Source organism: Nanorana parkeri, unplaced genomic scaffold, assembly GCF_000935625.1.
Source record: "Nanorana parkeri isolate BGI_ZX_2015 unplaced genomic scaffold, ASM93562v1 scaffold2616, whole genome shotgun sequence".
In the NCBI taxonomy this organism is placed as follows: domain Eukaryota; kingdom Metazoa; phylum Chordata; class Amphibia; order Anura; family Dicroglossidae; genus Nanorana; species Nanorana parkeri.
Genome location: NW_017308884.1, coordinates 5,104 through 18,127, shown reverse-complemented (window position 1 = coordinate 18,127; position 13,024 = coordinate 5,104). Strand labels below are relative to the sequence as shown.

Here is a 13,024-nt window from a genome sequence, read left to right as displayed (position 1 = left end):
GGGGGGGTTGTGCGGGGAGTTATTTAATCTTTAGGGTCTCTCACCTGTAGCAGGTCCTCCTCCCCCTCCCAGTAATGTACAGTGAGGTGTGTGTATATATAGGGGGTATATATAAGCTATAGCGGCCCCTCACCTGTAGAAAGTATTCCTCCCCCCACTTCCTTGCCCTCTTCCTCCTCAGTGCCCCAGCAGATATAAAAGTTGCCTGGACCCCAAGAATCTTCCCCCAGAACAGGACCCTGGACAGCTTCCTGTTCCAGTAAGGAGCAGTAGCTATGTCCGCAGGGCAGCGCTGTGTTCTAGGCTCAGCCCCACACCAGAGCAGGACAGCTTTTCCATCCCAGGTAGCAGCCCATCTGCTTCCATTTCTCCAGGATCTCTGTCTGTACCGTCTCTATGGCGACACATCTTGTCTGCAGGAAGTGAAGTCGCTGCAACGTGTCCCATCTCCAGGAAGTGAGGTGCCTGTAAAGAGGTGCGTTCTTTCCATTTGGAACCTCCTTGCTCAGTGATGTCAACACCAAACAGAGGTGCCTAACGCAGGTATTGGTTTTGGGAGCATTTACAGAGTACGTGTACTCGTGCAAATGCTCAGTATCGGCACCAATACTGGTATCGTTGCATCACTAGGTCCAAGTATCCTTGAGTCATCATGTCCAATACACTGTATTGGATGCGAAGACTCTAGGGGACATACCATCGCTAAAGTGGAGGAGGAGACAGGCTGGAAGAAGCACTCTAACAGCCAGCCGGCTATTAGGTTTGGGTGAGTATAACTATTATTTAACTCCCTAGAGGAAAGCGAGCACTTAATTTGCAGTCGAGCTATCCCGGCACTGCAAGAGCTAAGAATTTTTCCCAGAGGTCTTAAAAACTGATGTTTATAGTTTTTACTATTCTGTATTTATTTTCGACTCCCAGGTCACAAGTTATCTAAAAAAAACGCACAAAAGAAATTCTGCCTCCTCCCATTTTCCCACACATGCTAGAATGTAAATTTATTTTGCATGAAAATGTACTTGAAGCTGAACTTCGGCCTTACCTTCCATCTTCCACAGCTGTACAGGCTCCGACACACTGTAAGCTTCTCACAGTGTGCATTAGGAGCAGCAAGTCAGAAAGCACTTGCCTCATTTACTGGCTGGAAGACATGCAACATCATTTAGCACTTTCCTCCCCAGTCTTACTGGCCCTCCCCTTACATTAGTTCATTGGCTTTCGGTTCTTTTAATCATGGAAACTCTGTATCACATGGGTGCTACCACAGCTTCCTCTTTTCAGGAAGCTTAAGTACAGCACTCCCACCTGCCATGATCTTCTTGCACTGCATAGAGAAGCACAAGGACCTGGTGGTCACTGGGTCTAAAATATATATGTAATGAAAACAGAAACTCTTATTTAATACATTCATTAGCATGTTGATGAGAAAGAAAGGAGGAGCCAGGGAAAGCAATACAAGATTAAACTTCAGCTTTAAAACAATATACACTTTCTGAAGCAAAGGTCCTTTAGAATAAAATGAAGGCAGTTGCAATTTATGTTAAATGGTTTATCACATCTATAGTTTAAATTCTGTTAAATATAAAGATAAGACTGTGGAAGCTGCATAAATGGAAACCAAATATTTAAAAATTGTCCATAGGGTTAAAAACCTTTACAGGTCATTAATTTAGAGGTAACCATGTATGATAACCCCAGAGGTAGAGTGCAAAAAAAGAAATGTGAACAGCAGAAAACAGTAAAAACAAGTTGATGCCTGCTTTTAAGGGAGTGTGCTAGTTTACATCCCATTACCAATGTGCCATAAAACTTACAGTGGTGGCAGTAAAAGGGTTAAGACCCAATTGCTTTCAGCACACATCTAGCTATATTCTAGGTGCATCAAATGGTACGCATCTTGTAACAGTTTTCTCTAGAAAGCAGCCACAGAGAGACCCGTCTACTTCTAGCAAGCTCCAGAGACATAAAAAGAAAAAAGGTTGCCCCATGCGTGGAAGTAGTGGTCTCTGCTTGCGGTTCAGAATAATTATTTGTTAATATTTTTATTAATATTTTTATTTCAACCCTACAATCACCAAACAAAATGATGCAGAATAGGCTGAAAACCCCATTGTCTAATGGTAGCTATAAGCTAGTTTAAAAGGTTTGGCTACCAGTCTGTCAGCAATAGGTTCCCCCCACCTCTGTATTGCTTTGTGCCAACCCGGCTTCTCACTAAGCTGGAGATCCCATGTGACATTTGTTTTCCATCTGTTCCCCATTAGGGAGATACAATTTACTTCCTGTCCTGTCCACAACCAGAAATCTCTCCAAAGTGAGGGAAATCCACTCACAATTATCACCAGAAGTCTTAACCTCTATTCCAGTTTTTCAAAATGTATGATTTTCCCTAATTTTAAGTCTCAGTGACAATGGTCACCACGACAAATGGAGTGTTATCTTTGCACCCTTTAGCAGTCACCTATACCACATGTGGCAGAGAATATTTTAGGGTCATCATTAAAGTCTAAGTGATATGCAGTAAAAGTTTTTAATATATTACCCATTTACAGTTTTGAACATCATAGTTTTTTTTGTTTTCTTATGTACATATGATTGAGGCAATGACTATGGAGTATTCATTGACCAGTCACATTTTTTAAAGTCAACAGAAAAGTTGAAGATTATATTGTGCTTTGGTGCACTAAAAAGGAGGTATGTATTTCTTACTGAAAAGATTGATTTCTTAAAACATCCCATATTGCAGGACATAAAAAGTTGATGTAACAATCTTTTTACTTCTCGTGTTCTCTGCACTCAGAAAATATAGTTTCGGAAGGGGCAGGGGGGTCCTTTAGTCAAGGTGCATTTCAGGATGTGCGAGAAGACTGAAAACCGGGTCATGCGCAGAGGGTTAAAACTGTAAGGCTTGGTTCACACCTGAGCGTATTTTTTCAGCTCGTTTTTCCGTTCAGTGAAACGCGCGTTTCACTGGCGGTATGATTTTTTTCTCCATTTAAAAAAAAAAATATATACATTTTTAGTTTTTCACTTTTAAACTTCCCGCTGGCTCCGCCCCCTGCGACGCGGCCGGTCGCAAGGGACGGAACCCGGCAGCCACATCGGGGATCGCGGACAAGGTAGGACATGTACACTTTGCAGCACGTTTTGCAGCACGTTCCTACGCGCTGTAAAACGCCCAGGTGGGAACCATGCCCATAGGCAATCATTGGTTTTCATATGTTGAGCGTTTTACAGCGCGTAGGAACGCACTGTAAAACGCCCAGGTGTGAACCAGGCCTAAAGTAGATGTGCTGAAGGCCTGAATATAGTGGCAAGGTTTTTCAAAGAAGACACTATGTAACTATGCATCAATGTTGAAACCTAAAATGTTTTTTTGTATGTGATTAAATAAACATTTGCACTACTGAGATATAGACTGTTACTTTCCTTCTCTTTTGATCCATATCTTCAAGTTAACACTTTTTCTCCTAATAAAGTATGTTTTTTTTCTCTTCGCTCCTAAGTTCTTGCCATTACAACACATCAATATATGGCAAAGGAGGGTAAGTGCTGCTTTGAGAGGGTCCATCTGAGGGGGTGCTACAGCTGATTGTATTGTATACACTCTTTCAGTACCAACATTGTAAAATATTAAATACAGGCAGTCCCCGGGTTACGGACGTCCGACTTACGCACAATCCGTACTTACGGACTGGGTCCACAGTTCGCCTAAATGTACCGGCAGCCGCCGGTACATTTAGGAGAACTGTGGCTGCAGCGGCCTGTGTCCTTTCAAATCCCTGCTGCTCTCCGTGCATGTGTTGGCGGAGGCAGTGGGGACACAGACCGCTGCATACCGCCGATGCCCCACGTACCTCTGCTGATGTGCCGGCTTCCTCTTCAGCCGTTCTGTCGGCTTCCCCGGTCCGGACGATCCTCCGGCCTCCTGGTCCGGCCGCGGCTCCTCTGCCCAGCCCCCCTGCTTACTCCTCATTGCAGGCTGGGAGCCATACCCAGCCTGCTATTGGATATTGTAAAATGCAATAGCCAATAGCACGCTGGCTATTGCACCCACACACTGTCTGCTGTCAATCAGCATGGGGGGACCTGATAGAGAACTTTCTGCTTCAGGCCCCTCCTCTGCTGACAGCAGGCAGATGCAATAGCCAGCCTGCTATTGGCTATTGCATTTTAAAATATCCAATAGCAGGCTGGCTATGGCTCCCAGCATTAAAATACAAAAAATTAAAAAAAAGTAAAGAAAAAGTTACATAAAAATTAAAAATGCAAACAAATAATAACAAATAAAGTTTATAAAATAAAATTCAAAATAGAAAAAAAACCTTTTTTGCTGTGTCATTTTAAATAAAGATTTTTTTTAAATTATATTATAATCTTCTGAACAACAGGAACAGACAAGCAAAAGAACCGTGACCCTTCCCCTATGCTATCCAATACTAAAAAAGTTTTTTTGGCTGGAGTTACACTTAAACAATGTACCTGTTCCGACTTACATACACGTTCAACTTAAGTACAAACCTAAAGTCCCTATCTTGTATGTTACCCGGGGACCGCCTGTACAGATTAACAGCCGATAAGTAGTGAATGCACACTTTTAAAATGGCAATACTATGTAGGCAGCCATAAAATAAAAGTCACTCAATACATGTCAAAATGTAAAAATACAGGCTAAAGATACTAAAAATGCCTGAAAAAAATATGGGGAGAGAAAAAAAAACAACCCATCTGTGTGCATCTATCTTACTCATATAAACACTAGTATTTTCCTACAAATAAATGAACCAATTACTGCAACAGTTAAAATTTTTCAACTTGTTACATCACAGCTTACCTGTAAGCTACTGAATTAAGGTTAGAGTTTGGAGTGGAATCTGTTACTGCAGACTTCCCTGGTGATGCAGACTGGTTAACTGTGGTTTGCTGTATTCGATATGCAAGAAAATGTTTCATTAAATATTGACCAGTGAAGCAAAATATTTCAGGTATGGAAAAATTAAAAATCATTGCACTTATTCTTTATTTTCAAAAGTGTGAAAATGTTGCAGTCATGCTAATTGTACATTTTTGTTTGCTTTAAGATTAGATCATTGTGTTAGCACAACTTGTGCTTTGCCTATTCAGGACAAACGCATCAGATTTGCTTTAATCCAACAGTCCCCAGCAGCATACACTTACTTTTCCTTCGCTTCCCTGCTAGAAACTGAAGTACCCAGTACCTCCAGGTATATAGAAGCATGGGGCTCCCTTCATGTGACAGCACTGGGCCAATCAGGACCATCACAGAGGGAGTCCATAGCCCTCCAGTAAGCTTCCACTTTAGTGACTCAGCTTACACAAGAGCTTTCCTTCCTCTCCTGGCAAGCCAAAAGGAGCAGCAGTGAATCAAAAGCATATGTGGAGGTCTGCATTAAAGTGAATCTGCTGCTTTGCACTGCATGGGGTAAAAAAAATATCATTTTTACTTCCATTATATACTAACAATGTATGCAAACATGTTTTCCCATGTTGGAATGCAACATCTAAAATAAAACAAAGCTCTTCCAAATTAAAAAAAATTTCCACTCTGAGCTCACTATTCTCCCGTGTTATATGAAAAAGAAAAAAAAAAACACCACCCAAAAACTCATGCAATAACTTTTGTCATCATACACTCAAGGAGTCGCCACGTGTCTTAAGGGTAGAATGAAAAGCACAGCCATAACTATATACAAATACTGTACTTATACTGCATGTAAATTAGTAAAGAAAAAGATCATAATGGGGGAATTCATAAAAACAGGAGCAGACAGAATCTGGAGCAGTTGCCCATGGCAACCAATCAGCGTCACGTTTCAGTTTGTTGCGTTAAGCGTAGAAAATGAAAGAGAAGCTGATTAGTTGGCATGGACAACTTCTCCAGTTTTTATGAATTCCCCCCAGTAGGTTTTACAGATATATCTATTACCTCAGGTCTCCTCTTGAGGTCTTCCTTAGCAGCTCCAAAGCGTTTTGTCAGCCTTGTAATTTTAGCCTAGAAAAAAAATAAAATAAAATATGCTTTTATATGCTGACGGCATAGCACAAACATGTATTCACATATACATGGTTCCATAGAAGATGGACCACATCCGTGTACGCCACTTAGCTTCCAGGCACTTTGTTCCCAAGCCCTGTGTGAGCAAGAATATGTGCATATGTGCATATGTGCATACACTCAGCAGGAAGGGGCGAGAATAACAAATACATTATTGTTAGGACAAACAAGGCTTTGTTTTGGCGATATTGTCTTGCAAAATTTATTTGCCAAAGAGACTTTTTTTTTTTTACTATGAATGGTTACTTATTCTATAATTTAGCCTTTTTAAATAAAAGCCCACCCCTCACCCCCATTCTGTTCTTTAAAACACTACAGAAATTAACCAAAATTAGTAAAAATGAAAAAAAAAATTTAGGCTCTGTTCACACCAAATGCAGTGGGTTGTGCCGCATGTTTTTGCCACGTTTTTGATGCGCTCTGGATCGTTTGTGGTAAAACAAAGTTTTGGTTTTTTTAGTTTAACATGGGCTTTCAGTGCGTTCCAGGCATTTGCATGCGTTTTTGATGCGTTTTTATGCATTCCATATTTTATAAAATAGGGCTTGCTGCAGTTTTTTCACCTGCTCTGGACCTGCACGCTGCAATGTGAACTGGAGCAAAAAATACCATTGGAATACATTGGACGCAGTTTTGATCCGTTCTGCAACTGCTCTGCGATTGGTGTGAACAAGGCCTTAGGGGTTTTGTTGCTCAAAGCGTTTTGTCACACGAAGTTTCCCACTTAAGTCTATGGGACAGCAACGGGCATTTTTCTGCTTGTGACAATGCTCAGGTGTGAACAGGGGGCGCACACCCGCCCAATATACAAGCAATCGGGCGTCTCTACAGAAGCTGGAATGCTTGTATATTTAAACAGCCCTCAGTGGCCGTTTAAACTTTTTGTAGTTTTCCCACTCGTGCGCGCGCGGGGGGACGCACATGAGTGGGGGCGGGGAAGGACGTCTTAAAAACGCCCACCCTCATCGAAAAAAAAACTTACCCTTAAAATTTAGTCCCCGTTCACTCCTAGGCGTTTTGTCACTCAAAAGGTAAGCGCGACAACACGCAAAATGCATTTTTAAGGTTTAACTCCTGAGTTTAGTGTCACTTTAACTGATGTTTGCAGATCGAAGCTCATCACTTTGATCTGTAGAAGAATGAAACAGATTAGATATAAACCTAACGATATTACTTTGCATCTCTGTCACCTTTCTCAACAGTTTTGATACACACTGTCAGACCATCTATTTTATGACAGCAGCAGTCTCTACAGGTACTGTATTTACACAGTAATTGACAGCTCGCAATCATCTACAAGTGTGGGGGCGGAGGTGAGGGGGGTTAGTAGCAGCAGGGCAAAAAAACAGGGCATTCTACACATGCCCTGTGTCCTTCAATGAAAATGTTTTCTGAGCATGTAGCACAACTGGTTAAACAGAACATTGCAGAACACATTACCTGTATGGAATGCAGAACAGTCTCATGTTTTTTGCATTCAATTTTTTCAACTCGTGTTTTCAAGTCTGCTATTGCTTTATCAAAGTCTGCACACTGCAAGGCACTTAGCTTCTCCTCAAACATCCGCTGGATGACCTACAAATGAAAAAATAGAATTATTCTCAACATAAAATCCTTTGCTTGGAGTCCATAGTGGGACACAGGAAGTATTATACTTCCACAAAATTGCCACCTCCACAAAACCTGAACAATGCAAACAAACAAAAAATCTGTATGTCATCCCAGGATAACACCTACTCTACCAGCATGCCCTGTTCTTGCTAGAGGATATCTGCAGCAGGAGACTAGTTTGTTCCTCCCGCCGAAAGTACAGTGAGACATGTATCAACATCCTTCACCTGAAACAGGTCCAGGAAATAAAATTTTGGAAGTTAGAAAGAACTAACCTCCAGAAGATTGCCCCTGGGAGGAAGGTTCAGGGCAGGGGATACCGAGACCAACAGTAGTGCCTACAACAGGAAGCAAACTACACCTCCCGACTTTCATCTCGATGATGAAAGCACAGAAGTACCTAAATAGTGTCCAGCAGTGTCTGAATCAGAAGACCTGACCAAAGAGGGAACGGACTATATAGAACAAACCAACTGATCTGAAAATCCAGAAAGCAGTCCCAGGCACAATAAATGCTCCAGAAGAAGATGCTGCCCTAAAGATGGCACCATTCTTTTGAAAAGAAGAAGCAGAACAAGTAATTGTCAGGGGAGTACTGCAATCTCTGAGGGGCAAAATATACCCAGAAGTGTTACACTTATAACATTCACTTAACATGAAAAAAAAAACATCTCATGCTGGATCAACTTTAATACGTATAAGAACAAAGTGAACAAACTGATGAATATTTCACCAATCAGATTTAGACTGAATCTATTTGCTAGGAGATACTGTATATTGCACACAATCCCTGCTCTATGAACAGATTTATTAAAAAATTATTTCTTCTTAAGACATCACTGAGCAAAGGTCGCTAAAAACTATCAATGCATTAGAGGCTTTTTCAAAGCATTTTCAATCAGTATAAAGAAAAGCTCAAGGTAAAGTTTAAGGATGTTATCTAAAGCATAGGTCTTTAGATAACTGTTATCAGTTAAATCGAAACTTCATACCTTTTGCAACTTCTGGTTGAGATCATCTCCTGCAGTTATTTTAACTTTAAGCTCTGCTTCATATTCTTCACCTTCAAAGCGTCTACGCTTGGAGCTCTGACTGTCCAAGTCTTCAGACTTTGAACGTTTTCGATGAGGTGCTTCACCTATCCACAAAAACCAACCATTAATATGCAGATTTTTGCTTGTATTGATGCAGATGAAGGAAAAAAAAAAAACCAAAAAAAAAAACACGCACCACACCTTTGACTATGCACATTCTTTAAACTGCCCACACAGCACCATTATACCCAAGATCGAGGACCCTCATATACACATACATACACCACCCAGTATTCTAGAATATAAATATACAACTCCAATTTCCACAGTCGGGACGCTGTGTAAAATCTACAAAAAACAGAATGCAATGATTTGCAAATCTCATAAACCCATACAGGCAGTCCCTGGGTTACGGACATCCGACTTACAGACAATCCGTACTTACGAATGGGGTCCACAGTTCTCCTAAATGTACCGGCAGCCGCCGGTACATTTAGGAGAACTGTGGCTGCAGCGGCCTGTGTCCTTTCAAATGCCCGCTGCTCTCCGTGCCTGTGTTGGCGGAGGCAGCGGGGACACATACCGCTGCATACCGCCGATGCCCCACGTACCTCCGCTGATGTGCCGGCTTCCTCTGCCCCGCCCCCCTGCCTACTCTTCATTGCAGGCTGGGAGCCATACCCAGCCTGCTATTGGATAGTGTAAAATGCAATAGCCAATAGTACGCTGGCTATTGCACCCGCACACTGTCTGCTGTCAATCAGCATGGGGGGACCTGATAAGAGAACTTTCTGCTTCAGGCGCCTCCTCTGCTGACAGCAGGCAGATGCAATAGCCAGCCTGTTATTGCAATTTGAAATATCCAATAGCAGGCTGGCTATTGCTCCCAGCATTACAATAAAAAAAAAAAAAAACTAAAAAAAAAGTGTAAAGAAAAAAAAGTTAAATAAAAATTAAAAATGCAAATAAATAATAAAAAAGTTTATAAAATAAAAAATATTTTTTTTTGCTGTGTCATTTTAAATAAAAAATTGTTTTAATTGTATTATAATCTTCTGAACAACAGGGACAGCAAAAGATCTGTAACCCTTCCCTATGCTATCCAAAACTAGGTTACACTTAAAAAATGTTCCGACTTGCATACAAATTCAACTTAAGTACAAACCTAAAGTCCCTAACTTGTATGTAACCCGGGGACTGCCTGTATTTTATTAACAATCGAAAATCATGTGACATTTTTAAAATAAGAAGATTTACCATTGTGAGAAAAAAATAAGGTCATTTTGAAATTGATGGTAGCAACACATCTCAAAAAAGTTGGGACAGGGCAACAAAGAGCTGGCAAAAGTGGTGCTAACAAGGAAGAGCTGGAAGAACATGTTGCAACTAAGTTAATTGGCAACAGGTCAGTAACAGGATTGCGTATTAAAAAAGAAAAAAAGCATCTTAGTATTTTTTTCCTAAAGGGTGTTTTATGCGTAACACACAATTACGCAGAATTAACAATTATGGAAGCAAATCAGTAACATTGTGTAGTTCTGCTGAATAGCAAGATTTGCTTTATTTTATGAGCTAGTTTTATAAAAGACCCTGGTTTGCATTATGTTAAAGGGTCATTCATTCCAAAAGTAGATTTAATTGCTGGGTCAATCCTCCCAGGTGAATCACCTATCGGCTCCTTCTGTTTTTTGACTTCCTATAGAGCATTTATCATGGTCATGATATTACTTTCCCTGTTAAAACAGAAGAGCGGAGTTTCAAAACAATTTGGAAAGAGCAAGATTCTCAAGACGAGTCTTTTTTTTTGCAGTTAACACCCTGTGCTGCTACACCAGAAAAATATTGGAGGATACAAATTGTCAACTTTTTAAAGGGGATTACAATGAGAGTAGAGCTACAAAATGAGAGTAGAGCTACAAAATGAGAGTAGAGCTACAAAATGAGAGTAGAGCTACACATGAGAGTAGAGCTACACATGAGAGTAGAGCTACACATGAGAGTAGAGCTACACATGAGAGTAGAGCTACACATGAGAGTAGAGCTACACATGAGAGTAGAGATACAATGAGAGTAGAGATACAATGAGATATCCATTTGTTTTTACAGTTCTAAGAGCAGAAACAGGGCATTATTATTACATGTAGGGATGCACCGATACATCGGCCGTAAATTGCACTTTTGGCATAACGCCGAAAGTGCCATTTTCTGCCCCGATACAGCGGTGCATACGTTCTATTCTCTCCTCCCTGCTGGGCGCTGCTCTGTGTCCAAGCGGGGAGGAGAGAAACTGACAGTTGGCAGATCACTGCGGGAGGAGAGTGCTGTGAGCGGCCAGCGTCTCTCACATCGCTCAGCCCACTGTCACAGATCGGCGTGTGGGCGGAGACAGCCCGTACGGGTGCAAACGCTCAGTGATCCCTGAGTGTGTTTGTACATAATTAAGGACATGGTATGTTAACTATATCCTCAATTATGAATGAATGGGGAATGATCTACATCACCTCCTGTTCATTCATAGTTGTGGTTATAGTAAACGCACAATATCCTCATGTTATGAATGAACAAGAACACTCAAAAGGATTCATGTTCATTTATAACAGGGGCTGCAGGAAAAAAAGATTGAGGACTGTGTCCTCAATCTCTTTTTCGATTTTAAAAGGGAAATATTAGGGGTCTGTTTAGACCCCTAATATTTCCCCAAAGCCCATTAAAGTAAAATAAAAATATTTAATAAAAAATGAATATAAAAAAAATAAAATGTTAAAACAAACAACATTTTCGGTTTCGGCCTGACTTTTTTATTTCAGTTTTGTTTTGGTTTTGAAATTTTCATTTAGGTGCACCTCTAATTACATGTCATATTACTTTACATGAATCATGAACATTATTACCATTCTTTACCTTTTCTTGCAGTTTGTGTTCTTTACGTTGAATCTGATTTTGCTGTGTCTGCATTTCTAAAAGTGCTGCATGCTCCCCAAATGTGATTTAATATTTCAATAAAGATTACCTTAAAGCTTAAACATAAAAAAAAGAAGCATCTTAGAGAGTCAGAGTGTCTCAGAAGTGAAGATGGGCTTCCCCAATCTGTGAAAAGCTGCATGTAAAAATTGTCCAACATCATCAGAATAACGTTCCACTATGTAAAATTGCAAAGACTTTGGATAAAAGTTAAAGGAGAACTATGGGGTTAGGGCTTTTCCCCATAGTTCTCCTAAGGGTAACGGGAGGACAAACTAGCGTCCTACCGTCACCCTAAGCTCAGCATACCGCGAGTATACTGAGACGCCGCAGCTGAAACGGATCCCGACAATTATGTCTGGATCCGCCCAGCTGCGTGAGCGACAGCTGGCTCTGCCTATGTAGAGGCAGAGCCAGCTGTACCCGCCCCCTGCCCATCCGTTCCGCCAGTCAGCGCAGGAGGATCGGAGCGGGGAGGGGGAATCCAGCCCCTCCCGGCACGGCTGTCTTCCGTGACAGGATCGAGAAGTGAGCGAACGCCGGTACTGAGCCGACCTGTGACAGTTTCATTGTCACAGGTTGGCTAGAACTATGAGGATGAGTGAAAAGCACTCATCTCATAGTTCTCATTTAAAAGCAACAACCAAAACAAAACAAAAAAAATAATGGTCAGGCCAAAACCGAAAATTATTTTTTCTAACTTTTTTTTTTTAATATTTATTTTTATATTATGTATTGTTATTTTTTTACTTTACTGTCAGGGCTCTGGGAAATATCAGGGGTCTACACAGACCCCTGTTATGAATGAGCAGTAAGCCTCTATAAGGAGTGCCCCTGTCCATTCATAACCTGTGGAGATAGCATGTTTACCATGTCCACAATCATGAGTGAACAGGAAGTGATTTAGAGCACTTCCTGCTCATTCATAAGTGGGGACACAGTAAACATACTATGTCCTCAATTATTTACAAGCAGTCAGCGTTGACTGCTTGTAACCGCTCTCCATCGTGACTCGCTGTCACAGGAGGCTGAGTCGGCGGTGTGGGAGGAAAGTTTGGTCTCCTTTGACAGCTGACTCCTCCCCTACACCGCTCTCCATCCTGAGCTCTCCTCCCGCACAAACCTCACACGGCCTCCTGTGGCACGACGCTCACATCACTCTACTCCTAGCATTGCAGCGCCCAGTGAGGAAGAGAGAAATCACGGATGCACCGCAATTTCAGGCTAAATATTTTTTCGCCATTTTGCTCAAAATACCATTTTCAGCTGATATGTTTTGGCGGCCGAAATCTCGGTGCATCCTTACTTTAAATATATCAACATCTACAGTACATATCATCAA

At 41.3% G+C, this 13,024-nt stretch overlaps 1 protein-coding gene across 1 annotated transcript in view; it reads right to left on the bottom strand.

Moving 5' to 3' along the window:
* The window catches only part of ATF7IP (activating transcription factor 7 interacting protein), a gene marked incomplete at its 5' end in the record, with an annotated part of 57,630 nt that extends 48,767 nt beyond the window's left edge, over positions 1-8,863 (bottom strand). Inside the window, 4 exons of the mRNA XM_018573920.1 lie at positions 4,835-4,923; positions 5,948-6,013; positions 7,517-7,651; positions 8,680-8,863. Coding sequence (XP_018429422.1) covers positions 4,835-4,923; positions 5,948-6,013; positions 7,517-7,651; positions 8,680-8,863 — 474 coding nt within the window. The remainder of the gene's footprint in view (positions 1-4,834; positions 4,924-5,947; positions 6,014-7,516; positions 7,652-8,679) is intronic.
* Positions 8,864-13,024: the final 4,161 nt, after the last annotated feature.